Raw genomic sequence first — 19,951 nt, forward strand, 5'->3', positions numbered from 1 at the left:
ACAGCTTAAGCAAACCAGATTCGTGTCGGACGATGACGTGAAAGATTCAGTTGCAGACTTTTTGAAGCAGCAACCCAAGGAATTTAATGAGACAGGAATCACACAACTCGTTAGACAACGGGACAAATGTCTAAATGATCATGGAGGCTACTTTAAAATAAGGTACCCAGTTTGTCATATATTCGTATTGGCAGACTTTTATTTGACTTGCCCTCGTTTATATTGCAAAACATCTGCTCTTTATACGTGCTCTCTGTTGCGGCTATAATTTCAGTGCAATTACTCACGATACACGACCGGTGACAGCTGCTTCTGCGTAATACATTGGAACAAATGACAGCGTCATTGAGATTTTTCACTGGCCATTGCATATGTGCAAGAATCTAAGCAAGGTTCTTGAATGACAAAGTTTCATTACAATATTTGTCCTCAGCTTGTTAATTTCATGGCCTTTACATTTTTCATATCAGTGGCATGCACTGCCTTGCTGGTTTCGAACTGATATAGTTCTAAAGTTCGTGTGATATTTTATTTACTTATTAAATAGAGAAACAAACATGGAAGCATTGATATCGATTATTTTGGGCACAGTTTTTGGCACATACAAGTATATCCTTTTATGAAAAAATACATATTTTACTGGTTTTGACAGTACGTAGCGTTCAAAAAGTCGTTTGCAGCATCTTTAGCAATGACAATGCAGTTATTATTCATGTATAGGATCCCCAGACAAATTTTTTGAGAGGACGCTTTAGCTCGCGCCCAACTTCGACGCGGCCTATTCAAATACATGTAAAACACAGAAACGCTTTTCTGTGATAACCCCCGTATTGCTTTTAATGAAGTTTGTTGCATTTGAGAGAGAAAGTTAAATTCTAGTGTCTGTTGGAAGCTGAATTTTGATTTAGGGGCTGAGCAATGTTTAACCGTCTCAAAAAACTCGAAAGTTGAAAAACAAGAACAATATAGAAGCACGACGTTTACAAACTAATAGCTCTGCATCAAGCACATGTGTCGCTGTTCAGTAAACGGCATCTATTATAACAGTCAAAGCGGACAAATTTGGTTTGTCAATTCGTATCTTACGTGAATTGTTACGTTGTGTACAACGGTCCTGCGAAAGCCATATTTCCACAATGCTAAATTTCTTGAGATTCATGTGTAACATAGAAATTTTGTCCGCTGTAGATGTACTATAAGGTGCAATTCACAGAATTGTGATATCATTTTTCATTGCTGAGTTACATAGCTTTAAGCTTGATAGTATAGATTTCTGAAAATTTGCGATGTTGGTTAATTTTTAATAAAGAATTGACAACCTAAATGAAAAATTCGAAACCAACAGTCACTAGAATTTAAGTTTTTCTTTTAAATGCAACAAACCTCGTCAAATTTGTTGCATTGGTTGCCGAGAAAAACGAATTCTCCTTCTACGTGTATTTAGATACGAGCACCCGAGCAAAAGCTTCCTCATAAGGAGAAGACCGAGCTGCAATGTGAGTCCCCCCCGAACGAAATTTTAACTACGCCACTGAAGCACTAGTAAGATGTTAATGAGGCTCAGTTGGTTCATATTTAGAACTGAGGTTCAACAGCATGCGTAAAATAAGGACACGACGAAACTATTGTCTGTGGTATTTGTTTCTTCATGTCCTTGTTTTATTCTCACTGTTCAACCTCGTTCCTAAATAGAAACACCTTTCATTTAGCCCACATGCTCTCGTCCTGGACATAGTCTTTAATCTGTTATATAAGAATTTCAATTTTTTTTCTCATGTATGTACCTGTAAATCCTATTGCAAAGAAGCAAAAGCCACTCTTGGTCCTGCGCTATGTAGGGCACACACTAACAGGGACACTGACTTGGAAAGAAGAGCGACATGAACTGCAAACTGGTCGGATCAAATCGCATATTTCATCGACACAATGATGTATTGTGACTGCATTGCATCGCATGTACAGTGCTCACGGAATGAAACGCAACGGGGAGCATTTAGCATAACCCTGCATATGTGCGAAGTCCTCAAGAGTACCATGTCATGTCACTAGGAATCTGGTCATCACGGGTGACCTGCACTCCGATATAAGTGTACGCACCAAAAGTATGTTGATGTGAAACAAACTGCAGCTCGTGGAAACGAAAGTATGTGCAATAGTTATCCCTAAATTGACTTGTTTCATTCCGTGAACGCTGCACACACAGAAAATTCTGACAGTCACGTAGGGTGCAAGAAATATGAGGATGTGATCTGAGAGTATTTGTTGATTTCATTCCCCACTTGTATGCCGCAGCAATGCATCCTTGTGTCCATTCAAACATGCTATTTGATTGAGCACACATGAAGGAAATGACAGTAGCTGTTTAGTTCTTTTGCTTCTCTGTTGCCATCCCGGCCTGCTTTGAAGGTACTATTATTCTTGGCGGAAATGTGTGAAATTTAATTATGGAAGCTCAGCGGATTGCCATGATCGGTGATGTGAGTGTTAGTACACCTTTCATTGCCTTGTTGAATAAAGAACTGCAATTTCTGTGATATGAATTGAAAATAAGATACAAATGTCAGCATATTCATTTGTTTTTGTTGATTTACAAATGTTTACGCTTTTACGCCTGTTGTATGATGCGTGAGGCAGTAGGTATAAGCACGACATGCTTCCTGGAAACAAAGATTGTTGTTGGAAGTTTGTGCCATATCTGTGTGTCCATGTTGGGTGTCCTCGCCTTGCTTGCTCTACACCAGTATTCCTAAAGGGTACACTGCTGCACCAAAAGTTTAGAATGTGTGCAGTATTGCCTTGCAGCCTTTTCAAGTTCTCAACCATTAAGTATCAGGGCAGCAGTATGGACTTTGACTTCAGTTATCAGAAATGTACAATTCGCAATGATAGGTAAAAGCTGCAGATTAAGCAGCTTGACTTGGCCTACTTCTCTTGTGACTTGCCAGCAATAAAAAAAGAACAGCCTATTCAATAATGTATGCACAAACACACACAACTTTCTTTTCTCTTCCCTCCACATATACATAGGGTAGCCAACTGGGCAAGACCTTGGTAGGCCTCCCAGCCTCTATATAAACTTTCTTTAAATTTTAGGATTTACTGCAGTCTGTAGACAAAGTAGGTGGCAATACAAAATAAAAAAGAACCTAGTGCGAAATGAAATTCAAAGACCTTATTTGCCTTCTCTATGTGACAATATAGCTTGAAAGTTCTTTTGCATTTGGCATGGCACATACAGCAGTACGTCTGAACAAGCGGCTTCTTTTGTTGCTGTTGTGTTCACAGAGGAGGGCATTTAAACATGTGCATTTGTAACATTGAAATCTTGTATAAAACCTTGGGCTAGCAGGGCAAAATTGTTTCTTTGATCTCACAACCTCAATGTGCATCCATCTGTTTAGATGACCTGGCAGTGTTAAGAGGAAGCTTTAGCTCAGGTGCTCCTATCTAAGTACATGTAAAAGGACCAAATTGACACCAAATTTGACAAGGTTTGTTGCATTCAAAAGAAAAGCTTAAAATCTAGTGACTGTTAGTTTTAAATTTTTAATTTAGGTGATGAATTTTTTATTTAAAATTGGCATAAATAGAAAATTTTCAGAAAACAGAACTATCAAGTTTACAACTCTGTAACACAGCAATGCTAAATGAGGTCACCATTCTGTGAATTGAATCTAATAGTACATCTAAAGCGGACAAAATTGGTATGGTACACATTCATTTCAAAAGATGTAGTAATACGGAAATACAGCTTTTGCAGAACCCTTAATTGTACAAAACGTAACAAATTCACACAACATATAAATTGGCATATCAAATTTGTCCACTTTGAATGGTCTAATGGATGCCATTTACAGAGCCGCGGTATCTGTTTTTGATGCAGAGCTATTAATTTGTAAACTTCGTGCGTCTATTTTTTTCAAACTTGCGAATTCTTTAAAATTCTTTTAACAAAATTCAGGTCCTAAATCAAAATTCTGCTTCTAACAGTCACTAGAATTTAAACTTTTCTCTCATCATCATCATCATCAGCCTGGTTACGCCCACTGCAGGGCAAAGGCCTCTCCCATATTTCTACAACAACCCCGGTCATGTACTAATTGTGGCCATGCCACTTTTCTCTAAAATGCAACAAACTTCATTAAAATTGGTCCAGGGGTTATCTCAGAAAAGCGTTTTTGCATTTTACATGTGTTTGAATAGGCCGTGTCAGAGTTGGGCACGAGCTTCCTCTTCCATGCCGTGTGCTCGTCAAGGCTGCCCAGCGAGGAGAGCTGGCCGTCATGCAGTTTCACACAGGCGAACACAAGTCGCTGGTGCCTGTTTTAGATGAAAGTGAAGAAGATTTCTGCCGATTCCTTGTACTGTGGGAATGAATGTAAGAGAAGCTATCAGTGCTGCTTGCTTTGATTGATGATAATTATCAGTGATGTTGACAGCAATTGCTTAATTTTATTAAACCAAGGTTCGTGTAGTGCAATACGAGGGTGAGCTGACATTAAGCTTGACCTGCCATGCACCATTGCTGTTTGTCTGTGTAGTACACAGAACACGCAATGAGACCTGCTTGCTCGGGGAGTTGTGTGCCATTGTTCATAACGTCCAGGAAGGTTAGCATTGTCATTGGCTCACATGGCACATCACACCGTGGCAGAAGTGTTAAACTTCAATTGAATTATGGGGCTGCACATGCCAAAACCACAGTCAGAATATGAGGCATGCCATAGAGGCAGACTTGGGTGTCTGGATTAATTTTGACTCCCTGGAGTTTTTTAACGTGTACCTAAATCTTAGTAAACAAGTGTTTTTGTATTGTGCCCCCGTCGAAATGTGGCTGCTGCAGTCAGGAATAAACCAGTGACCTCAAGCAATTTGATCGCCACAAAGCCACTGGATTGGGCACTGGAGTGTTGATTTGACATGCAACACATCCACAGTGTTGCCTAGATGCTTTGGTGGCTTAATGCAGCTTTGTGCCTGCACACCATACGTCAGTTGTCCGCTTCACAAATGTGTATGGTGCTTACTTTTCACGAATCGTAGAATCGTACCATACCTTGAATTTATCCAGTTTGTCTGCAACTGCTGCCATGTTTAGAAGTAGCGTTTCCTTGCCTTCCTATGTCTCCTTTTCCCTCACATGCCTTCCGCCCATGTATCGGAGCTGTGAGTGAAGGGTAACAAGGCTGTTATTCATTCCTGTTGTGACTGGATCGGTTCTACCCATTCTCGGCCTCCTCTCCCTACTTCATCTCTACCGTTCTATCTACCTACTCTCTGGAGATGGCACTAGCATAATCATATTGTGTTACTTGATGGCTCTGCTGTACTTCAGCGTGCATATAGCTGCAACAGTATGCTATTGCAGTGCATTGCGACTTCACTGTGTGCCTGCTCTGGTCTTTTTTGTGGGGGTGTGTCCATGTGCATGCATGGTTTACCGATAATTTTCATGGGCACTTATCTTGAACCTAGATATAATCAGTGCCTAGCGCATCTCTGCTATATCATCTTCTGCATAACACATTTGCTACTATGACAGTGGTTCCAATTATTAAACTGATGTTGCCTGTCTTTGTTAATGCTTGTTCCCAATTGTGTTCTTTAAATAAAAGGACGGAATCCTGTTGGAATGCTGTCTGGTCATAGAGCATCATGGTAAGAGTCGGAGCTGACTTGGGCAAAGTACGTAAAAAAAAAAAAAGAACGGATCCAATGCACGTGTTGAAATTTATGTGAAGGGAACCTTTAGTGCAGCAGTTATATCCTATAGACCGTTTCATAGGGCGAGGAGGATAGGGCGCACGGAGAGCCTTTCCTCCTCTCTGGCTTGGGCGATCCGGGGCGGCGCTGCTTGAAAGTATTGCTGTTGCGTGCTGCGGAACGATTTCTAGATGTTTTAGATCTTATTTTGTGAAATTTACGCCATGTTCGTTCATTAAGGTCGTCAGGGAAGCCTTTCGGTGCATCATTAACTACTGTAGGCAGAAATATGTCTTAGGGGCGCAAAAATGTGACGCGCATAATCAGTTGCGGTGTACGCGCATTATCAGTTGTGGTGCGTGTATGTGTTGTTTACTATATTGCTTTTGTCGATTTTAATTCAACAAAGAAAATCGGTGTCTCTGTATTACGAGCATTAAATTAAATTAAATGGTAAATCAGCTCACTGTCTGATCAATTGGCGTAGGGAGTAAAACGTAAGAGCGCATGCTCGTGCACGGCCAAACTAAGACAACCACGAAACATGTGAGCGGCAGGCGCTATCAAAATATTTGTGATACACTGGCATCGTTCTCGCGCATTTCAAGTCTAGTATGCTTGAAATTACCATATGTCTACGCTAGCCTTGCTGCACGAGGCCCATGGCGCTGCTTAACACAGCGATCACTGCGGTTGGTGAGCCAGCACGATACATATATAAGCTGTGTGCTTCGGCCTTGCCTTTTTGGCCTGTATACAGCCATAATACATGAGAGGGTTCGCATAAAAAGCATTCGATTGCTATTTTTAAGCGCAAAATTTCCTAATACGTGTGAGTACGTCGTAGAGAACTGAACGAACACAACCGAAAAAAAAAAATATTCGGTTATCATCCTCTTTCTCTAAAAAGCACGAGAAAACGGGCTAATGCCGCACAACGTTTATAAATATATAAGCGCTGATGCCGTATGCTTGGACCATGCGCTATATAGAAGAAAGATATCTAATCCAGCACCTACTACTGCTTAGGACGCTCGTGCAGTTCGTAACGGTCGCTTTAGTGGACAAGGTTAATTCAGACTGTAAGGTATGCTGCTATTACTAGCCAAAACTATTTTATTCATGGATGGAAACCTCATCCATCCAACCAAGTAGTCACGCAATGTAACCTGCCGCGAACAGTTTGAACGCTTGTCAAAGTATAACAACACAGCTCCTATCGTAGCATAATGGCACCCACGCTGTTACGACCGTCTCGTGGGTTTCGATCGTCGATCGTCGGCTCCTAAACCACAGTTTAGAAATAGAGGATAATACTGCAATAAGGTCACATTAGTAATTGGAACATTCAGAAATACACAAGTGATATCCGAGGCTGATTGTAGGCTCAAATATGCGCACACACATCGCGCTGCGTGTTCCGTTCACCTCAACGCCAGCAGAAATTCCGGCCATGGCGCCTTAAACCACTTCAGCACGTCTCACAGAACCATTTACCACGTAGAACACGGACGTCATACTAAACAGACTGCACGACCGCAAAAACAAACGCCAGAACCTACCGCCGAGCATATGCCTGCCATGCAAAAGACCGCTTTCACCCAAGCCAGTATGGCACTGCTCATAGGCGGCGCCACTGCGTTCACAATATGGCGGCGCCTATGAAAAAGCGGTCTATAACACTAAATGCCATACACACAATTGTGTTTATTTTTATCCTATGTGATGTGTAACCTCATGTAATGTTAATCCATTGCACAGGTCATGCACTAGGCCCATGTGTTCATGCACTAGGCCCATTGCATGCCAGATGATAGTGCTTTTTCGTTTGCCTCAGTTCTCATTGTAAAATTTCTCGCATCTTTATTGCAGTGTGAAAGCATATAGTAGCTCAGTTCTGTAAAAAAAAATAAAATCTTTCAGTGAAGTTCTTATGATATATCATTCGTGTTGGTGAAAAACAATTTTTTTTTACCGAAATAAATAATATAATCGTAGTGTTGTATAAGTGGTCAATCTAACCATCAAAGTAAATTGTGTTTCAAATGATTAGGTATTTTAGCATAATTGAAAAAGCAAGTGTAAAAACTATGTAAATCAAGAGCTATTGTGGCACTGTCCTAAACCTTGAAAAACTTCACAATATTCACAGTACAGTAGCATCACTTCCGTAAAGCAAACAATCTGTCTACCAACACTGAAGTCGTTCCATGCCATACCACGCTTTTGTTTCATTCATTCCTTGTTCAACAACCCATGTTCAAGGCACCACCTGCTTGAACTAGCATTGTGATCCTCCTCTTGTATCAGGCGCAGTTCTGCTATGGCATGTTTCCCTGGCCACACAACCTGACCATGTCTTTCCTGATGTATTTGTTTTTCCGGAGTGACCACTTCGTTACTGGTACTGGCTGCAGAAAATTTTGTGGATACCTAGCAAATTACTTTGAATTGCCTTTGTTCCCTGTTTTCATCGTTTCATATCAAAGCAATCTCAAACGTCTACCTATGTCAACCCTTCCACCTAGTACATTTTTTCACTTATGTATATCACTTTGCTGATTTACTTTATAATTTTATGTTTGCCTGTTCAAGTTGTGCCAAATCAGCATTGTGTTTTTTGTGGTTCACTTTATTTCTATGTTCTTTTCCTTCTTTTTCACAACCACCTTTATGTGAGACCTTTGTTTAGGCTAGCTGGTATACTCGTTAGGCATAAGCAGGAACCAAGAAGGGGCACACATACAGGGTGGGTGCACACTTTTAAATGGGAAAATGTGAGTTCTTTGTGCTGCCCTGCGCATTCCATTACATGTGTTTTTATTGCTGCTCTTGTGTTACGCCTTCGGACCTACAAGGTGATAGCTAATAAAATAATAAAAAGAACTGTGGTATGTTCCTTTTTTGCAAGTTAGCATTAACATTAATGAAAAAATCATCAAATGCACCAGAAACCCTCTAAACAAGGTGCACTTCAAAAAAAATTTTGGCGTAGCTTTATCGCTGCTGCTTCCAGAAACAAGCTCGAGATATCAAATTTTGGGCCAGATGCCTTCTTTTTTTTCATTCTAAAAAAATATCACTATAGCCAACAACCTAAAAATCGGAAAATAAAATGCTGGTGCATGGGTTTGTATTCTTTTCTATAACCGGTGAAACTACAAAAAAAAAGAAGCTATTTTTCAAATTCAAGAAATATTTTCTGAACCTTCCTTTAGACAATTTATCACCGCACGTGACTTAGTTAGTTATCACTTTGCATGGAGGATCGGTTGAACTTTCTTTTCAGCTGTATGGCATGACAACCTGCATTGTTTGAATGACAGCAAAGTATGACGTTCACGTTTCTTCACTGCCTCGATAGCAATGTGCTCAAACAGTAATTTTGTATAAAGAAGACTGCGATGATGAAATCTATTGATAGAAGTACTAGCTATATTAATTTGCTCAGCTTGTTTCTGCTCACATTTTGCAGTGAGTGTAGATATAACCACACCTGCAGGCATTGCTTACCAGTTTTGTCTACAGTGAACCTAAAGTGGCTGTTGTCTGCTACACTGCAATGGTTGTTCTCAACACGGTGTTCTCTACAGAGGGTGCCACAGTTTCACTGTAGTGGAATGAGCGCGTTTTGAATGGTACTGCTGCAGACAATGCCCATATTGTATTTACTAGCTCGTAGAAAATGTCTTGCGATAGATTTTACTGTGGTCACTGTTGTATCTTTTAGCTACTTGTGGTTATTCCTGCAATGCTTCTATTGTTTAATGTTCTGCATAGCCACTCTTCCTTTTAGTGGGCTGCATATATATATAGTTCAAATAGAAGATTGTGAAGTGTGGACCTTAAAAGTAAAGCATACAATTTCTGCATTCTACCAATCTCTAAAGTCGAGATTGGAGGATAAAAGAAACTTGACAAGTGAGCATTGTTAGAGTGACGACACGGAAATTGATTGGCACAACACTAAAAGACAGAAAGATGACAGTATGATTCAGAGAGCAAATGTTAGGAATTGATATTCTAGCTGAAATCAAAATAAATAAGTTGTGTTGGACATGTAATGTGCAGAGCGGATAATCAGTGGTCTGTTGCAGAACGGGTGTGAAGGGAACGAAAAGGCAGTTAAGGATTGCAAAGCAACGAGATTTGCGTGCATGGTATGTAGTATGGCTGATCTGAGCTTGGAGGGATTGGATCTCTGGAAGTAGGCTGAGCATGCCACCTTGGGTGCAGCGTGGGAATGACCAGTCCGTGCTGCACCTGTGCGCGCTCCGAGGCGACTGGTCTGATATCCAGCCTGGGTTGCTGGAGTCAGGGGCACTGGAGGTGCAGGATAGGCTGGGGCGGACTCCGCTCTTCCTCTGTGTCATGCTGGGTGACAGCCAGGGGGCGCAGCTGCTGCTTCGTGCTGGTGCCAGGTCTGACCACGGCGACCATGCGGGCCAGACGCCTCTGCACTTGGCCGCACGCAAGGCAAGTGGCAGCTTGCTTATGACAAATTTGTCGTTACTATTTGCGTACGGCCTTCCCTCGTTTAATGCCTGCACGCGCCCTTTCTGTAGGTTTCAAGGTTTGAAGGTTTTATTGAAAAATATGTGGATACAGGAAAGTATATGGTAAACATTAGTGCAGAAGGAGGTCCCAGAGTTTAAACTGCCGAAGGGACCTACTGTGCCAAGTACAAAAAATAATCACATACAGACAGGCAGTGGTGTTGCAGATCAATGAAACAGCATTAGCAAAGATATATTAAACAACGAGAATACATTACTTCATTAGAACATCATTATACAGAGAAATATACATAAAACGAATTAAGTACTAGACGGTGATAGATAATGTAAAGGGTAAAAGGCAAAACACTGTTCGTTGTCAATAAAGGTCATTTATTACTAACAGGCTGTTGACCACAAGGGAATTTTCAGTGCTTTATGAAATGAATGTTCTGAATTGATGCACTTGATGTTCATGGGCAATGAATTCCAATACATTATTTCCGAAAAGAGTGCTGTCTGCTTGCCATAATTTGTTCACACTTTAGGTAATAACATATTATTTTGTTCCGAGAATCTTGCATCATTACGGTTGAGTAGTTGGGGGAAGAAATATTAATGACAGTACCCTGATTTCGGATGAGGTAAATTAAAAGACCAAGCTTTAGCTGTAACGAGTAAGTGAGCGGAAGGATTTTTAGATTCTAGTAAAGTGGGAGGGCAGATGCTAGCTAGGTGAGGACTAAATGTAATCGGGCATACTGCTTGGTTTTGTATGATGAAGGCATGACATGTGTGTTTCATACCTGTTTCCCCTTGAAGTGAGGCAATATATCAGGTGACTATGCATGAATGCATAATACAGTGACCGTAAGATGTGCTGCTGAAAGTAATGTCGAGATTTGAAGTCATTAATATACAGAAGAAAAACAGGGCCCGAAGTGGATCCTTGCGGAACACCTTGATTAGAAGTTATTGGCTGCGTTATGGCATCAGTGAATTAGACAACCTGGGTACGGTCAAGTTAGATAACTCTGTAAAAGGGTTAGAGCAGGTTAGAGCGCAAACATATTGAAAAAAAAAAAAAAAATCCCGCAGAAGCTTCTCTGGGAGTTATCTAAAACATGCGCAAGCATTTGCTACTAATCACCTGCTTTTCGTTGTCGTATGCTGCTGTGTTTGGTATAATGGTGAGAAACACTGCGAAAGTTTTATAGAGAAATGGAGAATCACGGTTGCAGTGCTTTGATGTTAATCAAACCAGCATAGATGACAGGGTCGTGCAGCCTGCAGTGTTATTGTCTGGCAGCTTCTGTTGTTGCTGTAGCTCTTAGTCGCCATCATCATCCATTAACTCTTGTTGCTGTTCCCTGCTCGTCCCAGGTGCCTCCTTGTGTTTTCTGTCATGTCTGAACTGAACAGTGCATCCTGTGATGTTAATGACATTCAAGTACATCCTGTCAAATATGTAATTGATCTCATACCTGATCAACTAGCATATTTATATAATTATGTTTACAATCTGTGCAATTTCCTTCAGGCATGCAAATTGCCAGTGTAACCGTTCTGCACAATAAAGGAAATATAAGTGACTTCTTAAATTATTGGCAAATTATTGACATTTGACAATGAATGTCAGACTGTGTATACATGGCTTAGCAAGCACTGGTTGGGCTGCAGGCACTGATCATTTCCTGTGAGCCCACAAGCAACTGAATAAGTTAACACTAATGTTAGAGTTCTATTCACTGACTCACATAAATGCTAGTTGCAAACATCCAATCAACCCTCGAATGTAGTTAAGCTACAGTGCACACTACTCGTCTGTGTAGTTGTCCATTTCTACACTCACCATTTTGTTAGTGTGGAAATTACTGGCTAGGCTGACACGGCAAATGTGTCAGGAGCTTTTAATAGTTGCAATAAATTTTTGGGTTGGGCTAGTTGGTTCAGACAGGACAGCGGAAAGAAACATGGACAAACAAGGGACAGATATACAGGGCGGAGGCAGACTTCAGTCTATGTTTCAGAAATCGAAAGGAAGCGCAATATGAACAAACATCTGTCTGACATGTGCAACCAGAATGTTGATAAAGGCAGAGGGAGAACATAATTGTAGCTTTGGATTCACACCAAATCTTGAACACTGCCACCAGTACTTATTGTGATGCCAAGTACAAAGGCCGAACACGCAACTCATGCAAATGTCCATGCACAACAGCTACAATGCACACTGGGGCACCATGTGAAGGACTGAATTGACTGAAACCTGAGGTAGGTGTCAAAAAGTCATCTACCTACCTGTAGAGGATCGTTAGCTCGAAGTAACAGTCGTATAGGGTTGTTAGTTGCACCAGTGCTCAGTGATATTTTTCTCTCGTCTATTGATCATTGCTTTAATTTTTCTGGGGCAAATTGCCCAAGCATATTGCTTTCTGAATGTTTGCTTGTGCTCTCGTGATTGGCTGGCATCGTGCTTTCATCAGCAGTCATCAGTGTTGCAAGGTGGTAGCGCAACTGTAACACCTCCTACTCAGTGATGTAGTAGACAAATTGTACGCTCGGAAAGTGAGATGTTTGACCGATCTCGCCCCTGGTGTTGGGGTTCTGCATATACATGTACTTGGTGTTTCTGCATGTCTCTAGTGGTGTCACTTTTAAAAAGACCTGGTTTCAAGTATAATTGACCAGTTTTCCTTTGTTTCAAGTGGCCCCAGGTCCACTCACAAGATTCCCAACGGAAACTGCCTACAGTTCCTCAATTTACACTCTTAGGCAAAGTTACACCCTTTTGGGTGTATCTCTGTCACACAACAATAATCGTCATCTGCCTTGCTTGCATTTCCTTTCTTGAAAACGCTGCGCCTGCTACTTTCCATTCGGAAGTGCTATGTCATACTGATAACGTGCATGCCCTTCGTTACTGGAAAGTACCGGACTCGCCGCGTTAAAGAAAGGAAATGTGGACAAGACAGATGATGATTATTGTTGTGTGGTAAAAGGGTGTAATTTTGCCTGAGAGTGTACAGCTCTTCTTTAGGTGTGATCGTTTCTGCTGAAACAAAAAGAACCAAAGCTTTGGTACTGCACAACTAGTGCTCTTTCTAGGATAACAAAAAGTGCAGTTATGACTATGTTGTGGCTCAGCTCGCCAAAATATGTTTTCCAAGAATTGAAGGTAGTTTTAGGTGTCAAGCCGAGCGCTTGAGCAAAGCTGCCTACTTGACTATTAATTCTGATTGCTTGTGAACACGTTCTACAGCATTTGAGGGCATTTGGGCAACACAAGCCATCAATTGCTGTAAAAGGGCCACATCATTTATGATGCCTTACTCCCAGCGGAATGTGAAGCCAACTGCCAACTGGCACGAGATAAAAAGTCTTTTTCATGTAAATTGGCAAAACTGCAATGATACACAAATAGAGTGAGAAAGATGCTTCACAGATCCCTACTGTCCCCTCGTCCACCCATGTCTTGTGGCCTTGTGGCAAAATGCAGGCAGGCCATTGTTTTAATGAAGGAGCACGGGAGCACAGTTTAGCACTTAAATAAGGAAAAATCAGAGATCCACCCATTCGTAGCAATTGCTACAAAAGAAACCCATACGGGTTCCTTGAAAGAAAAGCCTCGTAGTTGAAGAAAAATTCATCCTGGTCCGGGACTCGAACCCGGGACCGCCGCCTTTCCTGGGCCGCCACTCTACCATCTGAGCTGACCAGGCGGCTAGCAGATGGCATGGCGAAGTCGAATTTGTCAACAACTCGAAGCAAAAGCAAGAATGGTACGAATGGATGGATGTCTGATATTTACTTAGTTAACCTTAGTTAATTACTTCTCTCCACCTTGCGGGTTTCCGCAGAACTATTACGTCAAACTCTTGCCTTTTGCCACCTTCTTGCCTTCTTTCCACCTTCTTGCCTCTTGCCACCTTCATGAATGCATGGCTTACCGAAGTTTTGCAAGAGCAGCTTTGCCATCTGGTTTCTTCAGCCCGAGAATCACTTCTATGTCAACAACATAGGTGATGGACATTTGCATTACTTCCACATAATTCCCGAGCTGCCAGATGGTCTCCTTTTGGAGCTCTGGCTTCGACAGGCCCAAGTATCTGTATAAGAACCTTCGGCAGGTCGTGATTTTGCGCTGCGGTGTCATTGTGGCTGCGCCTCGCTCACAACCTACGCTGCCGGTGCTGCCTGGTACATCTCTTTGGGATCGCATGAACCTGACACTACCAACGACAACACCATCTGCAGAATTTACATGGACTTTACCATTGGACTTATTTCAATTGTGCTTCACTCTAGGAAAGGGGCTGTGTAGCTGCACAACTGTTGCCTCCAAAGAAGGCGAAGATGGCTGCAGGTAGCGGGAAAGTAGAACACACTAGCCCGCTTGACCTGAGCAGTGGGGTGTTGGCCGCTTCCACTGCACCATGGCTAGACGGCCTACACAAGCTGTTGCTATGGCGGCTACCTCTTCACACTCCCTTGCAGTCTCATTGTTATTAGTTTTGGATGGTTGTGTTCCCCACCTTTAACGGTTTTGTTTTTGACCTTTATGTGGGTTATCTTGGTACAATTAATTTGCTTTGAAAATTGATATGCATAGGTTTGATGAAAATTAGTTTAGGACCACCTGGTTCATCATTCAGCTGTTCTTCTTTTTTCTGCAGAAGGTGCTTATTCACTGGCCTTTATTGCTGTGTTTTGTGGTTGTTGTTTGTAAGCTTGACATGTTCACTCACATGCACAGGGCACTTTGTGTGGCATGTTCTTGGAGCTGTTATGCACTATTTTCTTTTATCTACCTGTGGTTTCAGTCATATCGATTCTTTACATGCTGCCCCAGTGTGTGTTGTAGCTGTTGCACTTGGCCATTTGCATGAGTTGTGTGTTGAGCCTTTGTACTTGGCATGACCATAAGTAGTACTGGTGGCAGGGTTTAAGATTTGGTGTATATCCAAAGCTGTGATGACATTCTCCGTCTGCCTTTATTGACATTCTGTTGGCACATGTCAGGTGGACATATTTTTATACATCACCTGCTTTGGATTTTTGAAATATAATTTGAAGTCTGCAATTGCGCTGTTTATGAGTCCCTTCTTTTGCGCTACCCTACTTACAATAGTGACTACAGCTATAACTTCAGGTGACTGATGTGTGTAGGCACACCCACCAAAAAATGTCCAAGTATGAGCATGTAGCCACACTTCCCTGATGGCAGGAGAATTTTAAGCTTTTCCACCTAATTCATTAATGTGACCGAGTCCATGATGTGCCAGTACCCTATTGTAAGAATAAACTTTGTACTAGTGATAGTCTAGCTGCCTCTGGCAATGACAAGCTTAGCCAACATGTTCATTATTGTGGCATAATGAGCTTCCAGGCGCTCTGTTCAAGGAAGCCAGACACGTCTCATAATTGAACATGTAGGCCATGTCATTGTCCACCTCCATCATCGTGGAGTCCCTCCCATGCCCAATATGTTCAGTTCTGAAGATCGCCAACCAGACCAACATGACTTTGTTTTGAACTTCCTTCTCTGACAGTGTGTGGATCATTCAGTGAATTCTGTAGGCCTGTACTGCATGCCACTTGCTATGTTAACCTCGTTTCGTGTTCTGTGTGCTCTAGACTAAGCAAGCTACCTTGGAGCTAGGGACATTGCACTCTGATTATGCCGTGCTGTCTGTACCTGCTGACCTAACAACGTGTGCAGGGCCACCGGAGCCTGGTGCGCCTGCTGCTGGCTGCAGGTGCACCTTGGGCGAGGGGGGATGTGCATGGATGCACTCCTCTGCACTGTGTGGCAGCAGCGGCAGCCAGCTGGCCTGCACAGTTGGCACGAAGCATCCTAGGCATGGTGCTCGACTGCATGGATGTCAGCCAAGTGGACCTGCAGGACAAGCTGAAGGTGAGGCTGGGCAACTCATTCTCATTGGTTCATTGTAGGAAAGGAAGCAGATAAAAAGGGACCATTTGAATTGAGCTCCAATGGCAAGTCTTGCCTTTTATGTGTGAAGTGTACCTCGGCGCTGCAGTAACTCAAGTTTAATTAGTGTAACCTTGACTAGGTGGGTGTTCACTGAGGCCTATCGTGTCCATCTAGCAGGTTGCATGTTTGTCATAGCCATGCTCCACGGACACAGAAATTGAAAAAGGAATAGTGAACTTGGCGAGCTGGTATGGATTAATTGTTAGGAAGAGCCGAAAGGGGAAAATGATGGCATATATGGGAGAAGAGTGCTTACTATCAACTGAAAAAGTTGTATCATTTAAAGTTTACAAGTTCTTTGTAGTACCTTAAAGTTCAAAGCCATTTGCACAGTGCCACACAAACGTATTTAATGAAATTAAAATGTAACGGCACTTGCGGTGTTGTGCATTTTCGCAATTCATTCAGTTCAAAGCATATTCTTGCTCTGAATATTAACTGCGGCTACACACGAAAAACACATTTTTGAAGTACTCAACTGAAAGAATTCAAGCCTCCATAAAAGGTGCCCATTGCGTTGTTGTTCTCTTGAACACTTGCCTGCTGAATAAATTTGCTGATAGTATTATGATTGGCAAGCAAAATTACTGCAGTAACATTGCTATGTAAGTGCTACATCATTATCAGTAGTGGATCCATGCGTGTTGTTTTCTCGTCTAGTCTCAGTTCATGCTGCAAGACCATGAGCTACAGTGCGAAATTTAATACTAAAAGCCCACAAGGGTGACACTCTCAGAATAATATTCAAATTGCTTAGAAATAAATGAATTGCTCAGAAATTGCTGGCCCATTATCAGTAGCAATCGACTCGGGAAAGCTCTGTCTGCTAAAAATGGAAAACAGGTAGTCATTGACATCCTGTGAAGTAGCAGAAGACATGGAACAGATCTCTGGGCATTTCGAATGATTAGCTATCAGTGTCATGGCATAGGCTGGCCTTGGTAAGAACCTACTATATGTCCATTCCAAATTTTTGCCACAGGCACTGTGCCCATGATACAGGTTGGAAGTGGAGTGAAAAATAGCTTAGCCAATTAATCAGCTAATTGACAAACACTACAGTGCTATATGCATTTTTCAATGTGTTTGTCAATTTGAGGCCACTGATACCGTGGCAACTATGGAGAAGCTGCTTCTTTGTGAAAAGAGTACAAGAAGGTGCAAAAAGTTTTGAACACCGAGAAATAAATAAATAAAAAGCTTGATTTTACCTTGGAAGTTATTAAAAATTCTCTCTAGTCACAATTAAAATTCACACATTTCCTACAGATATTTATAATTCTCCATAGGCCTTCATTGTAGAAGCTTTCAAGCTTCATGAAAAAGCAGTGCTCAACCTATATTGAATGACTTCTCACATCTGTGGATCATCAAGTCGCCGACCTCTCAGTGGAGTCTCGATTTCTTGAAGCAACCTTGTTTGAGATTGAGAGAATAAATTGGATAGTTTTGCAGTATTTAATATAGCCATGTTGTATCGCTTCCAACGCGGTACGTTGAGATGAGTGATCAGGTCCATTGCTAGCGAGAAGGCGGATGCCTTTGAAGTGCATACCATGACATTTTTGCTTCAAAGCATGCCGTAATTTGTTGAATAGTGAGCAGTAATGTGTGCTGTTGATAGCCAGACCTTTGTTAATGTAATCTGTCAGGATGACTCCATTACAATCCCAGAATACCGACAAAATGAGCTTCCACGCAGGCCTTGGCCTTTTTGGGCGGAGGGTAATCAGAGTGCTGTTACTCTTTGCTCATCTCTGTGGTCTCTAAAGCACCATTGAGTTAGATCAAACATTTGCCCATGGATATATGTACAGTGAAACCTCATTAAACCGTAGGTGGCCAGAGCTCAGAAAAAGTATGTACTAAATGGTAGTACTGCTTAAAAGAAATAGCATGAGATCGCCCACTTACCTGTCAAAAACGGAACTCGGAGAGAGTGCGATGAAAGGGTAAAAACATGCAGTATTGATTCACTTCGTGCGACAAAAGTCTGTTATTTTCGTTTGATGCCGCGGCGGCCTAGTAGCGACGACAGCGGCCTCGAACTTACTGAAGCTCAGAGCCTGCTTTTCAGCCAGCCCCCTCTTCTCAGCAAACGCTCGCATGGCAGATTCCTCATTGGCATTGCGGCGCCTTTTTCACTGTGGGGAGCTGTTCTCGTCGCGACGACTGCATACATGAGACTGACATAACTCGCAGCTTCTGCCACTGTCAGGCCTGAATTGCCCTTGCTGTCGCTTTCTGTGTTATTGGCAACACTTCGGCAACAACAGAGGCAGCGATGGTGAAATGTCAAACCTCCTAGCCGACATCGTTTTGTGGTCGCTGCAGGGAAGTAACTTCTTCGCATTCGAAATACCACACACCGTAGACAACGGTAGATTCCTATCACGTGCCAGTGCCGACTTCTTCATGCCACATTCGGTTGCACAAAAGATGTCCAATTATTTTTCTAAGCTGAGCACCCGGTGTTTTTTATCCGAGCGTCGGCATGATGCAAGTCCTAGCTTGCATGACTCCACAGCACTCTGGCACGGCGCCGAAATGATGTTGATGTGGCTTCACGTGCAAACGCACAGTGTGCTTGGAGGCCGTTATTCTGATCTCTAAAGCTTGTTGTTCTGCCGGACCACCCAATGGGGACGATGTACCACCGTGAATGCATGACGAAAAGTGGAAACACTACGCGTTAACCGATACGCAATAAGCTGGTACGGATTATGCGGACATAAAACACACTATGTTCAATGGCTGCTGAGTAGGGGATTTGACTTTACTACTGTTCAAACGAAACTACTCCTTAAACGGGTTAACGAGGTTTTTAACAGTTTAAAAGTCTTTAAACAGTTTAACGAGGTTCTACTGTAAAACAATTTAAAAAGTCCACTTCGTCATGCTCTGAAAGTGCCTTGGCATCGTGTTTGCCTCTGGAGAGTAGCTAGCAGCCGACGTGCTCAATGTGCAGACACGTTAGACCTATGCAGTTTGTCGGGAAGTATGTTTCACACGTTGCCATTGCCTCTTTCATCATGCATGATCATTTGAATGGTAACTCATTGCTTTTGCAGGTTAAAATGTTCCACACTATGTTGGGTGAGTTGGTGCATAGCTAATTAAGGCAACATGGCACACTGTAAAATAACATACCAAAGAAAAAAGGAGACAACAGAAAGAGTGTCTGGCATTCTTTCTGCCATCTCCCTTTTCTTCCATATGCTATTTTACATTGTGCCACATTCCCTTTATTAGAAATATAGTCGAACCTCGATATATTACAGAGCATGGTGATCGTGAAATAGTTCGATATAACTGGATGCGTCATATAAAATCACATAGAAAATGCATAAAGAACTTGTACAAATCAATCAATGAACCAATCGTGGTGCAGTAAATACTCTCTTGAAGCTTCATACTTCATACTTTATACTCTATGCGCCGCAGTAGCAGTGCAGAAGGGTCAAAGCAGCTACAGCCTCAGTTGAAGTCGGGAGCGAGGCAACAAAGCACTTGTGGGATCAACCTCGGCAGTGTCTTCGTTTGGCCACTACTTCTGCTGCGATCTCCACGTCCATCAATCGAAGCATCTTGAAACACTCTCAATAACAAAGTATGAAGTGGCGTCTACTAAGACATCTATGAGTAAGCCCAGTGAGCGCGCACTGTTGCGCGTCTTTGTGGATGCAATCCGCCAGTCCTTGCGAGGCGCGGGAGGTGCAGAGTATGGCACCGAGGAGGAGTCAGTGCTGCAAAT

At 42.2% G+C, this 19,951-nt stretch overlaps 1 protein-coding gene across 22 annotated transcripts in view; it reads left to right on the forward strand.

Moving 5' to 3' along the window:
• The window catches only part of LOC135910907 (inversin-like), a 686,529-nt gene that overhangs the window by 23,124 nt on the left and 643,454 nt on the right, over nucleotides 1–19,951 (forward strand). For 21 of the 22 annotated variants that reach the window (XM_070533476.1, XM_065442979.2, XM_065442974.2 and 18 more), the window contains exons 2-3: nucleotides 9,940–10,179; nucleotides 15,922–16,116. In XM_070533476.1, coding sequence (XP_070389577.1) covers nucleotides 10,075–10,179; nucleotides 15,922–16,116 — 300 coding nt within the window. In that variant the 5' untranslated portion in view covers nucleotides 9,940–10,074. The remainder of the gene's footprint in view (nucleotides 1–9,939; nucleotides 10,180–15,921; nucleotides 16,117–19,951) is intronic. The other variant, XM_065442982.2, reaches the window with a different exon arrangement.

This window comes from Dermacentor albipictus, chromosome 2 (genome assembly GCF_038994185.2).
Source record: "Dermacentor albipictus isolate Rhodes 1998 colony chromosome 2, USDA_Dalb.pri_finalv2, whole genome shotgun sequence".
In the NCBI taxonomy this organism is placed as follows: domain Eukaryota; kingdom Metazoa; phylum Arthropoda; class Arachnida; order Ixodida; family Ixodidae; genus Dermacentor; species Dermacentor albipictus.